General features: G+C 33.1%; 1 protein-coding gene and 1 long non-coding RNA gene across 2 annotated transcripts; one reads left to right on the forward strand and one right to left on the reverse strand.

Moving 5' to 3' along the window:
* The first annotated feature begins 3,767 nt into the window (after window positions 1-3,767).
* LOC124456455 (serine/threonine-protein kinase/endoribonuclease IRE1-like) lies at window positions 3,768-7,446 on the forward strand. The gene is made up of 3 exons (XM_047006900.1): window positions 3,768-3,807; window positions 5,434-6,143; window positions 6,223-7,446. The coding sequence occupies exons 1-3, from the start codon at window positions 3,768-3,770 to the stop codon at window positions 6,868-6,870; spliced, it is 1,398 nt and encodes a 465-aa protein (XP_046862856.1). The 3' UTR covers window positions 6,871-7,446.
* Window positions 7,447-10,116: 2,670 nt separating this feature from the next.
* On the reverse strand, window positions 10,117-11,315 carry LOC124456508. The gene is made up of 2 exons (XR_006952319.1): window positions 11,020-11,315; window positions 10,117-10,487 (listed from the first exon to the last, which is right to left on the reverse strand). It is a non-coding gene; the product is annotated as an uncharacterized LOC124456508 (long non-coding RNA).
* Window positions 11,316-14,900: the final 3,585 nt, after the last annotated feature.

Raw genomic sequence — 14,900 nt, forward strand, 5'->3', positions numbered from 1 at the left:
GGAGTAATGGCAAAGCTAAAGAAACTCCGAAAGTCTCGTTCGAAAAATCGTTAGGTACAAATCATGTTAGAGCTGCGTCCACAACCGTATGATTTATGATAAAACTGGAAATTACGACAAGCCAGAGCTTCACGAAAAGCTCAGAAATCCAAAAGAATCAAAGCCAGGTTCCAAATCTCCATAAAATCTCGGTTTTTCTGCAACATACAGGAAAACTGAAACAGCTACAAAGTTTTCAAAATCTCCGAAGTTCGAAAACGAATGTGCCAGGTAAGACCATACGTCACTGCGTCTTTGAGGCGTTTCTACGATGTGTACAAAGAAACCGAAAATATGAGTCCAAAAACTCTGGCTAAATTTCAAGATCAAGTCATGCTCTATGTTTCTCAATCATCAATATTTTGGTAAGTTTGTAGGTATTTGAACAACATAATGTTGGTCTCCATTGCGTTAATGATATTTAGTTAAAGAGCAATTCCAGCCAAATTTCACCCCATCTTTTTTTTTAAATGAAAAATATAGATTCTGAAAAACATTTTGGTGTATGTTTGAGCGTTTTTGGTTTTGTATAAATAGTTTAATTTTAAAGGTAAAATTTCGCCATCATTTTGCAATTTTACAAATGGATCGTGACGTCATAAGATGTTCCCACTTTGCTAGTTTATTATATTACTATAAACAAATGCTAGCCTGGAGCATCAATATTGTTCAATTTTGTGTCGAAAATGCGTTTATTTGGCAAAAGTATCAAAATATAACTATCAAGTAATGGTTAATAAAATGTTTGGAAGACGCAATTTGTGTCATAAAGTTCATCAACGAAGTTTGTTAACGCTGACAGCCAATTGAATCATAAATTGTAATCAAAACGCATAAATGTTGACATTCGATTGTATAAGCTTCTGTAACCCCGACATGAAGTTCTGCATTGATGTCTCGAATAGGTGTTGTTGTATTTCACGCCCGTATTTAGCCACAAACATATCCATTGAACTGAAGAATCAGCTCTTTAGGAAAGTTTATTGGCACAAAGTCTTGCATCTGTCAACTTATTAATACAACAAACAAATCATGTTTTTTGTGTCTAACTCAACTATTTGAGATCCGTAGCCATTAATAGCTTTAAAATGTTTCAGTCGGCAAGAATACATACAAATAGTATAATACAAGAAAATTTGGCCATAATGAATTTAAAGTCCTAGATTTAAGTGGTTCATTAACATACAAATTGCTTCATATGAGTACCTGGTGATTCATTTTGGTTGTAGACAAACAAATGAGCCAGAGCAATAATTAAAACGCAGTTTGGATTCATATTTACATTAATCAACCAAAAGAATAACTCAAAAATCTTCCTATAAACTAAAAACAGATACATAAAACCCGCTCTAAAGTACAGTGAGATGGAAACAAAACATTTTCATCAAACTAACATTGAACAAGATATATAACAGCTATAAACTCATTGTTAGTTGTAAGAATTAAATACAACATTGCACCAATTTAGAAAAAATAATATTCCATATACCTGGTGTCTATTTCAAGTGACTCATAGAATTAAAGCATACACTTAAATATCATCTTAGAATATATAGTATCAAAATTTAAACACACTTGGAGTCTTTGATATCTTAGAAAAATTATTATTTCATAAACCCAGCTCTGTGAAAATTATGTAATCAAAAAATCATAGACTGAAAGACTGACAAACATTGGAAATAATTCAGGATGATTTCAAAACAGACATATTTTAGCATGCTTATGCCATTTTCAGTGTATTATTTTTTACAGCAAGAAAATATTATGTTATATATACATGTCACAGATATTAAATTACAGGAGTTAAAGGAGACATTTTATTATAAGTTAAAATTAGACCTATAATGCATTTGTTTGCTGAGATCTAGTTTTATTAAGTTGCTTAATATAAGCATAAATAAATGATTTGAGCAATAAAGATAGCAAAAGCTTGACAAAACATGTGTCTATATATTATCAAATCGTGGTCTGTATGAAATGTTTAACTGCTATTTTATACAAATAAACTATATTGAAACTACATTGACATAGCGACTGACATTGATACCAAACATTATTATAGCCATTCCGTCATTATGTTTCCTAGGATGTTTCCCTAACTTTATAAAGGTGTTGCAGATGATTTTTTCAATCCTTAGAACCCTTGCAGTTCTTGTTTACTACTTGAAAAATATTATAGCGATTACTTCTTCCCTTGTTTATTCCTCACGCTCATCTATTTTCCAGGAATACAGTTCAATTTCATTTCATAATTGATAAAAACTTGCGAAGACGAGTTGATTGTTTAATGAAAGTATAACGCCGAGGTAGGAGTAAACAAGCCACATATCGCGATAAAATTGCTATGTTTGACCGATCTGTCTTAATTGCCTCTGTAGGGTAGGTAGCCTTTTCAACCAATTGCGTGATTCGGCAAAGATTCCATATAATAAAGGAAAGAATCGTCAACGAGAAATGAATTCGAACTTCTGAAAAGCTATTAATTAAGCAACCATTCATTTGCTCTGTTTAGGAACAAAATTCGTTGATTTTCTGCTTTCAAGTGCTTGCGTATTCTTTTGAAACTTTTGAATATATATATATATATATGATAATAATGTATGATTTAAATAATTCCAGACTTTTTAAATCCATCAGTAATTAAACAACAATGCTAAAAATGTTGTTAATGTCTGTGTCTGCTTACAATTTTCTTTGACAGGTTGCATGGAGTTGCATAAAATTGTAATAGTTTTGTCCTCAAAACAGACAGTCAACAGCAACGGACTTTAACGACGTTTTCTTATAAGTACTTAGATACTCGACAGATTGGCGAAAACAGTTCGTTAACACTTCAATCAATGTCTGAATTCACTACAACGCCCTTAATAACTGAGTGCAGGTCTTTAGGAGAAATATCGGACTGAAGCATTTGTACTGACCGAGACCCTTAGGAGAGGTTTGTGCTAAAATCAGAGGTCCAAGATTTCTCAATAAAGACCGAGCAGGCAAAGTTAATAGAAAGTCAATTAGCTATATGGTACTATTTCACGTAAAACAAAGCTTTCTTTTCTTTGTTTATTCTTGCTGTTTTGCAAGGACTGGCTTTCACCCCTAGATTTTGCCATTAGAATATATAGTTTGAAACTGTGTTCTTGATAAAACTCATTTCTAGTGTTCTTTTATTACATTCATACCATGGTTTTTTGTTTTGTTTTATTTTTGCTTTCGTTTTACAAAACCATTGCTGTTTGTTTCATAAAGTTTTGCACAAGACAATAGACACTCAGTATATAGTAAACATTAATTAATATAGATAAATAATGTTTACTATATTTAGAGTGTTTATTGTCTTGTACTTTACCAAAATACTCTTTGGCAGTCGTAATTTATGAAGTTTGTTTATCTACATTTATTGGTAAACTTACGGCTGATGAAAGCTGGTTCATTACGTGAAAATGTATACTGCCCCCTCAATCTTTCCAATTGTAAGGTCATTTTATTACTTGAAAATGTCAGTCATTGAAAACAGTGCGTAATATATGTATATGAGATTTTGGAGCTAATGGGCAAAAGAAATGAAATATATATTTAAAAGCTACTACCAAAACAACTTTCGATTTATTTGTGTTATTTCTTTTCGAGCTAGCTGTAATTTGTTCTCAAAATAGAAATACACAGCTTGTGTGGATAACGCTTTTAAACTATTGTTCGTAGAATCACAAGTGTTGATGATGCTAATGCTAAAGATGTCGGAAATTCTCCTGGTGTTGAAAAATACAAAACAAGGTATGCCTTTCAATTCTATTTTATTTTATATATATTGCATAACCTAGCATATTTGTTTAAATTGTATCACAATTCAAGTCATTTGATTGGTATTTATGTATTTTATGAAGATTTTATATTATTTCATAATATGCATGATGTACGTATACAGTGTTGCACTCTGATTCCAAACGTTCGTTTATTACGTATGATCAATACTGTGTCAATGGGTTAAATTTTCCTTTGTGAACGACAATAATTTAAATGTACTTTGTACCAGACGGCAGTGCTCAGCACAACTTGACAAGTATTTGTTTATCTCAATAAATACTGCAGCAGCAAAGTGGCAACTTTTTTTATAAAATGCTCAAATTGACTACATTTCATAATTTTTGAAGAAAAGAATTATAATAATTGCACTAAACCTTTTAAAATAAATCTTAACGTAATGTAGACCATGGACCCTGCATTTTAAAAGTGTTCAGGTTAGACCAGCTGTTTTAAAAAGTGTCGTTTCATTACGTTAATTTTATTTTCTTTGTTAGAATACAGGAGATTGTAGAAGTATAACTTTTTCCAGATAGAAATTAATTTTTTGCTACTGGTTTACAGCATCGAGTATTGATACATTTAAAAAACATTAACAAGTCCAAGTTCTAACAAAAATTTTCTTCAAATGCAGTCTTCAATCAACCTTTTACATTAACAAATGTTATGAAATATATGAATTTTTCATCACATGTCTAAGCAACACTGAATGGTAACATTTAGGTTGGTTTAATCTGTTTTAACCATGACAGTAAAATCTTGTCACTTCACAATTTTTACTTGAAGCACATTATCAGTGAGTTGAAATTAAGATGAGACATGAGGTGATAATGACATCATGCAATCTATTTTTTTAAAGTAAATTTATTTGTATTCTGCTTGTTTAATCATAAAAACCTCTCAACAAACTATCATTTGGATGTAAAACGTAATTGTGGTAGCCAAAAACAATTGAAATGTTCTGCATCCCACATAATAAAACGTGATTGTGGTAGCCAAAAAAATTGAAATGTTCTGCATCCCACATAAAATACAAAAAAGATGTTACAACGTTTGAAGCTGGAAGTTCGGCCATTTGCTTGCATCGTTCGTGTTGCTTGTCTTGTCATAGATATTATACCTTAGCACTATAACCTCATGATTTCTTTCACATTTTTTAAAAAGACAAGAATTTTATGAAAAGAATGAAAGATATGATAAAATTTAAATCGCTTACTTTGTTAGGTGTTAAAATTAATTGAATTGCATGATTCCTTTTCTACCTGAGTAAAATATTCGTCAAAACCCTGACACAATAGACACATGACAGAAAAATTGTTTCTTGTAATTAAATCATCATTAGCTTAATATAAAATAAGAAAACTGCAAAACCATTTTCTATTTGGCAAAAGGCACCTTGTATAAGCTAACCTCAAATGTTGCCAGATTTGATTGTACAATTAAAGAACTTATGATTTGTCTAATGGTTGATGATAAGTTTTTTCAAAAATGTACAGTAGCTAATAATATTCTTTCCTGATTGGGAAAGTTTAAGCTATTTTGACGTATTCATTTCGTTTCCTTCAACCTTGAATGAAATATTTTATCTAATTTTTTTAGAATTGGTTTGGCAAGAGTGGAAATACATTGATGAATCGACGAAACATAGAGAATTGTTTTTAAAATTGATTGAATATGGGCGCAATTCCAGTGTTGAGGTTAAAGTGGTGGGCAATGTACGAGTAATTTTCTCAGAAGAGTTTTGCATTGGCAAAGGAAGTGGTGCAACCCGTGTTTTTCTAGGACTGGGTAAGGATGGTTACGGTAAAGCAGTGAAACAAATACGTCGAGATAGCTACATCCAGCTTGCGCTGCACGAAAAGAAAATTTTGAATAAATTCAACGCAAGAAATTCGAAATATGTTGTGAATTATTCTTTCCTAGAGGAAGAGACTGGAACAGAATATGTGTATTTGATATTAGACTTATGTGAAGAGTCATTGGAGAGTTTCGTAGAATCTTCTACTTTACACATACTTCAAAAAGCTCTTCCCGAAATTCTTAGACAAATTTTGCAAGGATTAGCTGATCTTCATAGCGGCCCAAATCCTATTCTTCATCGTGATTTAAAGCCCACCAATGTTCTTCGAGATTCACAAGGCAAATTTCTAATAACTGATTTTGGCATTAGTCGAATATTGAATAATGATTGTACGACGTATGAAAGCAAGCCTAACACGGGAACTGAGTATTGGATTGCTCCTGAATCATATTGTGAAGATAAAGATACAGTCGATAAAGGACGGTACAAGAAAGAGTCTGATGTAATGGTAGGTGTAGGAATATAACCATTTGTACGACATGCATGTATACAGTCAATTTGTAACATTACCTTGTTAATCTTTTTAGAATGCAGGAATGGTAACTTATTATATTGCAACAAAAGGAAAACACCCGTTTGGAACTAAACCGTATAGACTGATCAACATGTTGAACGGAAAACCTGTTGGCTTGGAGGAAATCAAGGATGAAACATTGAAAGACCTTCTGTCGTGGATGTTAAATCGACAACCAGAAGACAGACCATCGGCTAACGTGGCGTTAAAACATCCATTTCTTTTGTCGGATGACGAGAAATTTGACTTATTATGTAAAGTTGGAAATCTTCAGCAGATTAAGAAAAATGATCCCCTGTGTAGTGTCGTTCAACAATTGAATAGTGAATCCTCAGATTGGAAAAGTAAAATAGACAGTGATGTTTATGATTATTTTAGAACGGATGTGGTGACAGGAAAAACTTTTACATATGAGTCTTCATGGACAGAATGTTTAAGACTTATTCGAAATATTAACCAACATTGGAACGATCGACCACGGCCAAGACCACAACCAGCACCATTTTATAAGATTGGCGATCACAAGGCGTATATTCTCAAAAAATTCCCCAATCTCCCTGTTCGAGTGCATGCTACTGTGAGGTCCAATGAAGAATTGAAAAACAATCCAGATCTCAAGAACTTTTTCAATTTCAGTGAAAAGAAACCACATCAAGAATAAACAGTTTTTAAACAGTAAAAACAGTTTAAGAAAAGGCAAGTGAACATGAAATATACCGTGTAAAATAAAATTTACTCAGATTGGAAAAGACAAAAAAATTTTTTGCGTATATCATTATTTTGATTGTTGGCTTTCATTGACAGATCGATTGATTGCGACCAGCACTAAAACCATCCATTTTATAAAGTTGATGATCCTAAAGAGTTCTTTTTGAAATCCCAGTTCGGGTACGTGCGGCTGTCTGGTCAAATGGCGAATTGAAAAACATTCCAGAACTTAAAAACTTTTTCAGTTTTTAATGAAAGCGAACCACAATGAAAAGTTTACTGTCAGGAAAACAAATAAGAAATCAACGATACGGTAGTTAAAGGATTTATTTTATAGATGTAAAGTAGCAAAACACTTTTCACAACGTATTTGGATGATGTATAATCACATTTCTGCATCTAGCTTACATTATTGAATGATATAATATCTGATTATTTAAATTTTATTCTCGATTGCTTTTGTTGAAGACGTATGACATTTAAAGTCAACTTTATAAAATGCATAATAAAACTCTTATGCGATAGTAAATTGTATTTCTGGAATTACAATATTACCAAGGTCCCGTTTATCAAAGTATTCAAAGGCAGTGATAATGGTTAATGCCAAAAGCACAATTAAATAGACTTAAGCTCTGAATTTAATAAGCATTTATTGTCTGAAGAGACTGAACAAAGGCAATTAAAAAACAAATAAAGCCTTTACAGCAAAGGAAAAGTGAATCCGATATAGCACGCAGCTTAAAAGTCTGGTCTTGAATGTTATGGGCCTGGGAGTAGCTTATGCTGTAAAACCTAAAGCATACGTAGCTTCTAAAGCAGTATATTCACAAAGAGGTTTACGAAGATAAATCGAGTAAAACCGACACAAATGCATGTCAATAACAGGCTAATAACCGCTGATGCAACTTCACGTTTACTAATTAAGAGACAAATTTTACTAATTAGCATCGAACACAAATCATTTTTAAACCTCTTAATGAAGGCTATTTTTGAAAACTATTATGAAAATGTGTATTTACTTTTATACCTGCACTGAAAAAATAGCCCTATAGTGGAATATACTGCGCACCAGGATTTGTTGTGGCTTTTGCCCTTTCTGTAGAAAGACATGGCCTGTTAGCAGGCTAAACTACGTACAAAGCATAATGTAAAATCATGGTTTTGGAGGAATCCGTTGCAAGTTTAAGGAAAGGACGATGAATCTTTCTTTCCTTTATTTCATGAAGTCAACGGATGCTGAGCACGCGAAATCATTCAGAATCCAAAAACAATTTTTGACGTTGATGGTACATCAATCGTATCCAACTTTCTTGCTACCTGACAAACATCCTCGGTTTCGTGTCGACGACGGCGCACAGAAGCAAGATTGGCCATTTCTACAACTGTGCATGTTGTCTACGGCATGAAAGCGGAAACATCGACAGATGGACTTTTGATCGAAAATTAGGACTTTTGGTTTTATTTTGCATGCTGAAAAAATTCCATGTTTTTATTGGAAAATTTTCTAATCAATGAATGTAGATAAATAAATGGTCGTACTATGATATTATTAATATATCGTCGTATATAGTTTATATGTCTTTAGGTTCGGATTGACAAGAGGGAATCGTATCTTAGTTGGATATAATACCCAGAATAGAAACGTTTTGAACTGCCATAGTCCAATAGTCTAATAACCTTGGTCATATTCCAATAGGACAGGGACTTGTTTATGGACATAAAAGTTGAGCTGATGGAAGCATTGCTTAAGAGCAACATGTTTTATTTGCGATTGTATTATGTGATGTAGACGGATTGATGGACAAAAGAAGTCTCGTGTTGTCTAACGTCATTAAAGTATATACTGTCCCATCCTTGAGCATTGTTCTGAGGACTTATTTCCCATTCTTTTTAATTGCTCGGAGGACTTTATTCAAGTACATAATTTATTCTTGATAAGAATTTCTATACAATAAGATAATAGAAGATAATGTCAGCTTACAATATACTGCCAGCAAAATTAATGACAAAAATTAATAACGTAAAAAATACTTACTTTGAGAAATGGAGAATACCAATGAAGTATTGTATTCCATTCTTTGACTCCAATGCTAGCATGTAAGTCATTGCAATACTAATGTATGATCTTGTTCGTATACAAATTATGGTTTTTGCAGTCTTTTAGAGGAATTTTATCTCATTTTCTTTTGTCTTTAATGCATTTGGCGCATATAAAGTTCAACATTTGAAAATGTCAATGAAATAATCACTAATAAGTTGATTATGTATTAAACTTCATTCTGTAAAAATAAGCATGAACGGCAAAACTTTTTTTCGTTTACTAAGGCTAATTAAAGATTGGAAATTTAATCTTTTTTTTCTCTTTCTGTATATTTATGTCTTATTTTACATCGTTCGTTCACTTTGGTGACTTTATTTTTTAATCTTTTGTCAACGCTTGGTTTTATTTGACACCTGCTGAGCTGAGCGTTTCAATTTAAACTAAAGCTGTTTTTTGTAGGATTTCATCTTTCTCACGCATGAGTTTGGGGACGTAAGATTAAAGATGGGGGGTGCATGCAGGTGGGATAAAACATTCGTATTCGGCAAGATCGAATGCCTAAACTATGTTTATAATACTATACTAAATTTTCACTTGTAACATAGCATAAATATATTGTCTAATTTATCATATAGCTAGTTCCTGTAATTAGTATAGTGTAGAATACAAGTTTTTAGCCTTTGTTTTTACCATTTTTAGCCTGCTACAGCTACCACAACCCTCGAAAAATACTCTCCCATTTACAAACACCTACAAAATACTAACTGAAAATTCCAACACTCACTTTGTGTTTGACAATCTTAGACGATGAAAATACCTCTAGCACAAGTTAACTATCTACACAATAAACGCAAACACAACTAGGCCTGAACAAATTGTAAATAATTTACTCCTTTTACGGTTATAATGCATGCAGGGAGGTATAAAGTTTACAATTGGAAACAATATGCAACAAAGGGTTGCATCAAAGCAATTTTATGGGTAAAACTCTCATTATTTTATTATGATACATGCTAAAGACATGGGCTTAGAGAGATTGATAATCAAAAGGTGCGTATGATTTTCACATATTCATGTCATATAATTCGTTAAAAACAATGAATTTCAAAAGAATTCAAGACAACAAATCATGCATATATGAATATGAACCGCCCAATATACAATTTTCCCAACTTTTGCTTTTCTGTAAAATATCCTTAACATATGATTTCTAAGAACAATCAAAAATTACAATTTCTAAGAATAATAAAAAATTAGAATTTCGAAGAGCAATCAAAAATTCCTATTTAATGATTACATTATACACAAAAGAATACTTGTATAAGATAATTGTCCAAAGAAAACTATTTTGTTAAAAATCATTATGTGAGAGTCATTGCTGTCTACATCATTTGAATAATGATGATTTATACGTTGTATTTACAGTTATACTCAATGTCAGGTGAGGTCAATTATCACTTACTTCAGTAATCACTTATTTGTTCTATGTTAACAGAACGTTTCCCAATCATTGCTTCCGCTGGCGATATCTGCAAAATTCAAAAAACGTTAATGAGACTTGTTGAAAAATCAAGGTCATTTCAACTATATAAATGTAGTTTCGTTCAGTAGAGGACGGTTACAACAGTTACAACAGTTATATCTCTATTTTAAAATACTTTGCAGTTAACCCTATTTGAGCTATTTTGGTTAATTCTTATTTTATATTCTGTGTTATCTTTACGATTATCTAGGTGTAGGAACGTATCTTTTTCATTACGGCTTATGATTGATTCCAAGTACAATGGAGTACAATACGCAATAGAAATAATAAAGATCGAGTAGTTTATTGTTATCGCCAGTACACAATCGGAGAATACACTCATATTATATTATATAGTTACCACATTATTTAGGGGCTGCAAGTACAATACTTCAAAACACAACAAATGTTATTTTCAGTGATATCTGCAGGGAATTTGTTAGCTAGAATTCAAATGATAAACGCCAATAGCACACATGTTTCAAGCTTACGTACGTTACGTATTGTAAATTAGTAATCGATTATAGAAAGTTCTTCACCTTTCTAAACTTCGCCCATTTCATTTGTTTCCTCGTGGTATTCATCAGTTACTCTCATAACTGCTTCCCACCAAAGATTACCATTAAGAGTAAATGTGCGACCAGTGGCTTTCTCGTATCGGAAGATATGAGGTGTATACGGTTTCGACCAGGTATTTGTAAAACGGTCGTACTTCATAACGTCGCCCCAAAATGGACGCATAACTTTAAATCTCACTTCGACATTTGTTGCGCTTGCAGAAATATTCACTCTCTCTCTCCATCACCACTTACTACTTCCGTAACTTTTCTTTCGTTTAAATAATAGGTTACAATCATCTTTGAGATCCACGGACCTTTGGAGTAATATTGAATGGTTTTTCTGGTCAACTGCTCTTAGCTTATATCGTCGAGAATTGAGTGTTGTTGGGTCTTTGACGCAAAATTTTCATTATTTGAGCAGGTTGAATTTCTTTGAGGGCAATAAATTTCGTCAGTTGATAAAAAACCCATTTCTTTCGTTTCTCCATACTCATTACTGACTCCCATGACTGCCTCCCAACAAAGATTACCACTAAGAGTAAATGTGCGATTTTTTGCTTTTTGGTATCGGAAGATGAGGGTGTATATGGTTTTAACCAGGTCTTGTTAAAACGGTCGTACGTCATGACATCACCCCAAAATGGACGCATAACTTTGAAACTCACTTCGACATTTGTTGCGCTTGCAGAAATATTCACTCTCTCCATTACCACTTACTTCTTCTGTGACTTTTCTTTCGTTTAAATAATAAGTTACGATCATCTTGAGATCCATGATCCTTCGGAGTAATATTGAATAGATTTTTTGGTCAATTGTTCTTGGCTTTTTTTTATCAGCAATTGAGCGTCGCTGTGTTTTTGACGCAAAACGTTCATTATTTGTGCAGGTTGAATTACTTTGATTGAAATCGATTTCTACTGTTGATGAAAAGTTTCTCTCTGTTTGAGAGTCATGTGTCAGGGGTTTTGTAGATGCTCCATACTTCACGGGAAATTCGTTTTCTCGATTTATGTGACGACAGATTATTTTTCTGCCATTTTCGTATAGTATTTCGTTGACAAGTTAACGATTCACTTATAGTTATTCCCTCGATATCGTTGCAATTCTCGGGTCCAAGAAGCTTTTCTTTATTTTTATTGTCTATATGCGCAAAAATTTCAAACTTGTATGATTCCTTATGACGATAGCAATGATTCTCTTTGGTTGGAGTGTTTTGAAGAAGTCGGAAACTTGCAAAAAGGAGACCAACTTTTGTAATAGTTTACAGTGATTTTAACATTGGAATGGTTTTCAACGACTAAGCATTTATATTGATCATCCGCCATTGAGTTTTGTTTTTTGAACTCTTGATTTATCCAATTTTCTTTATGACACACTGTCGTCTTAATGTTCAAAGTTCTGCTTAATATGTCACCACATTAGTTCCTAAGAAAAAAAAAATCATTGTAAAACTAAAGAATTAACATTTTTTAATTGCAGACTTGGAGATTGCAGATTACGCATATAAATTAATGAAAAAGAATGGAAATCTAATCTTTTTCACTAGGACATGGCTATACCACACATGTCCAAGGAGGCTTTTAATGAATTAATGATAGCGGCTACTAAAGGAGTAAAATTTAGTTTTAGTGATATCATGTACAAACAAATTGATGGGGTGGCATTGCCCTCTTGGACCAGTATTTGCTAATATTTTCGTAAGCTATTATGAATGTAAGATTTTTGCCTCTTCTGGGCCTCCAGATGTGCTGTGGTACAAACGTTACGTTGACGACACCTTTTCCTTTTTCGTAACAACAAAATCGCCAATTATTTTACATAAACTCTGTTCTTTTCACCCTTCTTTAAATTAAACGTCTGAACATGAATCAAATTGTCAGTTAGCGTTTATGGATGTTCTTGTGCATATACACAACGGTCAATTCCTTACAAGCATTCATCGCAAGGCAACTTTTACGGGTTTGTACACACGCTTTAACTCTTTTTCTTCACATAGAGAAAAGACTTCTTTAGTAAAGTGTTTAATAAAGCGAAAGCTTAGACTGTCATCAAAGGAGCTCATTGAGGGTGATCTCAACTATTGAAAAAGATATTTCTCTCAAATGGATATCCGGAAAAAATGCTTGATAAACTTTTTTCATCCACAAAAAATGAGCAGAACAGGCCTTTTGGACCAGCTAAGTGCCCTGTGTTTATCAAACTTTTATGGATGTGATGATATTGAAAGAGGAAAGAAGAATATTACGGAGAATTTATTTTTTGCAAGCCATGCTATCTTTCTATTTTCGAAAAGAACTATTCTACCACCTACCACAAAGAATCTCTACCGGCACCACTTTTAAGCAATGTAATTTACGAATATGTGATGCTCGCTATGTAGAGTAGAACGTCTATAAGGTTGGGTGATAGGATCGAACAGCATGTAACAACTTCAATCAGAAATGGAACGGTCCCCTCAAGACAACAACCAACACGTCATTAAGAAAAGTAATTTAGTTTCATGTGACTCCGCGATAGGTAAACATCTCTTGAATAACTCCCATTGTGCTGATTCTTATTCAGACGACAATTTTAGAATAATTACAAAATGCCGTTCATTCTTTCAGTTACGCATCATGGAGGCTGATTTAATTGTTAACCAATCCCGTCCTCTGCCGACAAAAGGTTTATGTCTTTAATTTATCCGTGTTTTGAGCGTCATCTCCCCTTTGGAGATTACACCCTTTCTTGGCATTATAAATATCGGTAGATTGTAATTTACCAGCAGACGTTGACACCTGAGGAGTAGTCTGCCGAAATGCATCGTGTCGTTTAATTTAGAACTATTGGGTTATTGCTTTACTTAAAACAGTTCTTTTAAGAACTATCAACTTATTATAATACTTTTACCGTTCACTAGGATGTTCTCTATCTTTGGAATTATTTTCAAATTTGTCCCCACGACAAAGTCCCTATGTTACTATTTAAGAAAGCGCTATAATGGTGGTCAGGTTCGTGACCTGAATAAATTGGTGAGAGTTAAGGCCCATTTCCACTTCATTCGCAATTCGCAAATCGCATGCGATTTGCGGATTATGACGTGCTGTCACATGCGAATTCAATACACACTTATCACGATCATCAACGCTGTTCGCACAATTTTCTATTGTTTAATTGACCAATAAAATGAAATTATTTTGTATGGCAAATTTTGGTTAAATAAAAAAACATGGCAGTTTTTGCAGAAGAAAACTTTAATATTATTGTTATTACGAGAAAAGGTATCAAAAGGGAAGGCAAAATACAGAAAACGATTTTGGTCCGACATATTCCAAAAAGAAAAGAGCAGAGTATGCCAATCTGGTCAGAGAAATGCAACTAGGAGACCACGAAAGTTTCTTTAAATATTTTCGTATGTCACCGATTGTATTTGAGAAATTGTTGCAGTTAGTTGCCCCATTGATTATTAAGTCCAACCAGAAACGGGAAGCCATTTCGCCAAGAACGGCTATCAGTAACCCTAAGATATCTTGCAACTGGGATTCTCATCAAACCATATCTTTTAGTTATCGGTTGGGGCATTCTACAGTCAACAAGATTGTCCCAGAGACATGTTTAGCAATATGGAAGGCACTATCTCCTATCTATGTCCAATGTCCTTCAACAACAAACGAATGGGAAGATGTGGAAAAAAAAAAGAATTTGGGAGAAGTGGAGATTTTCCATTTGTGTATTAAGGGCACTAGATGGCAAACATGTAAGATATGCCACTGTCCTGCCAACACTGGTTCATTGTACTTTAATTTTCATATTGGTTCAGTGTTGTTTTGATGGCTGTTTACAGTACAATATTCCTATTTGCTAGTGAAATAGGTGCTATT

Source organism: Xenia sp. Carnegie-2017, unplaced genomic scaffold, assembly GCF_021976095.1.
Source record: "Xenia sp. Carnegie-2017 unplaced genomic scaffold, XeniaSp_v1 HiC_scaffold_5, whole genome shotgun sequence".
In the NCBI taxonomy this organism is placed as follows: domain Eukaryota; kingdom Metazoa; phylum Cnidaria; class Anthozoa; order Malacalcyonacea; family Xeniidae; genus Xenia; species Xenia sp. Carnegie-2017.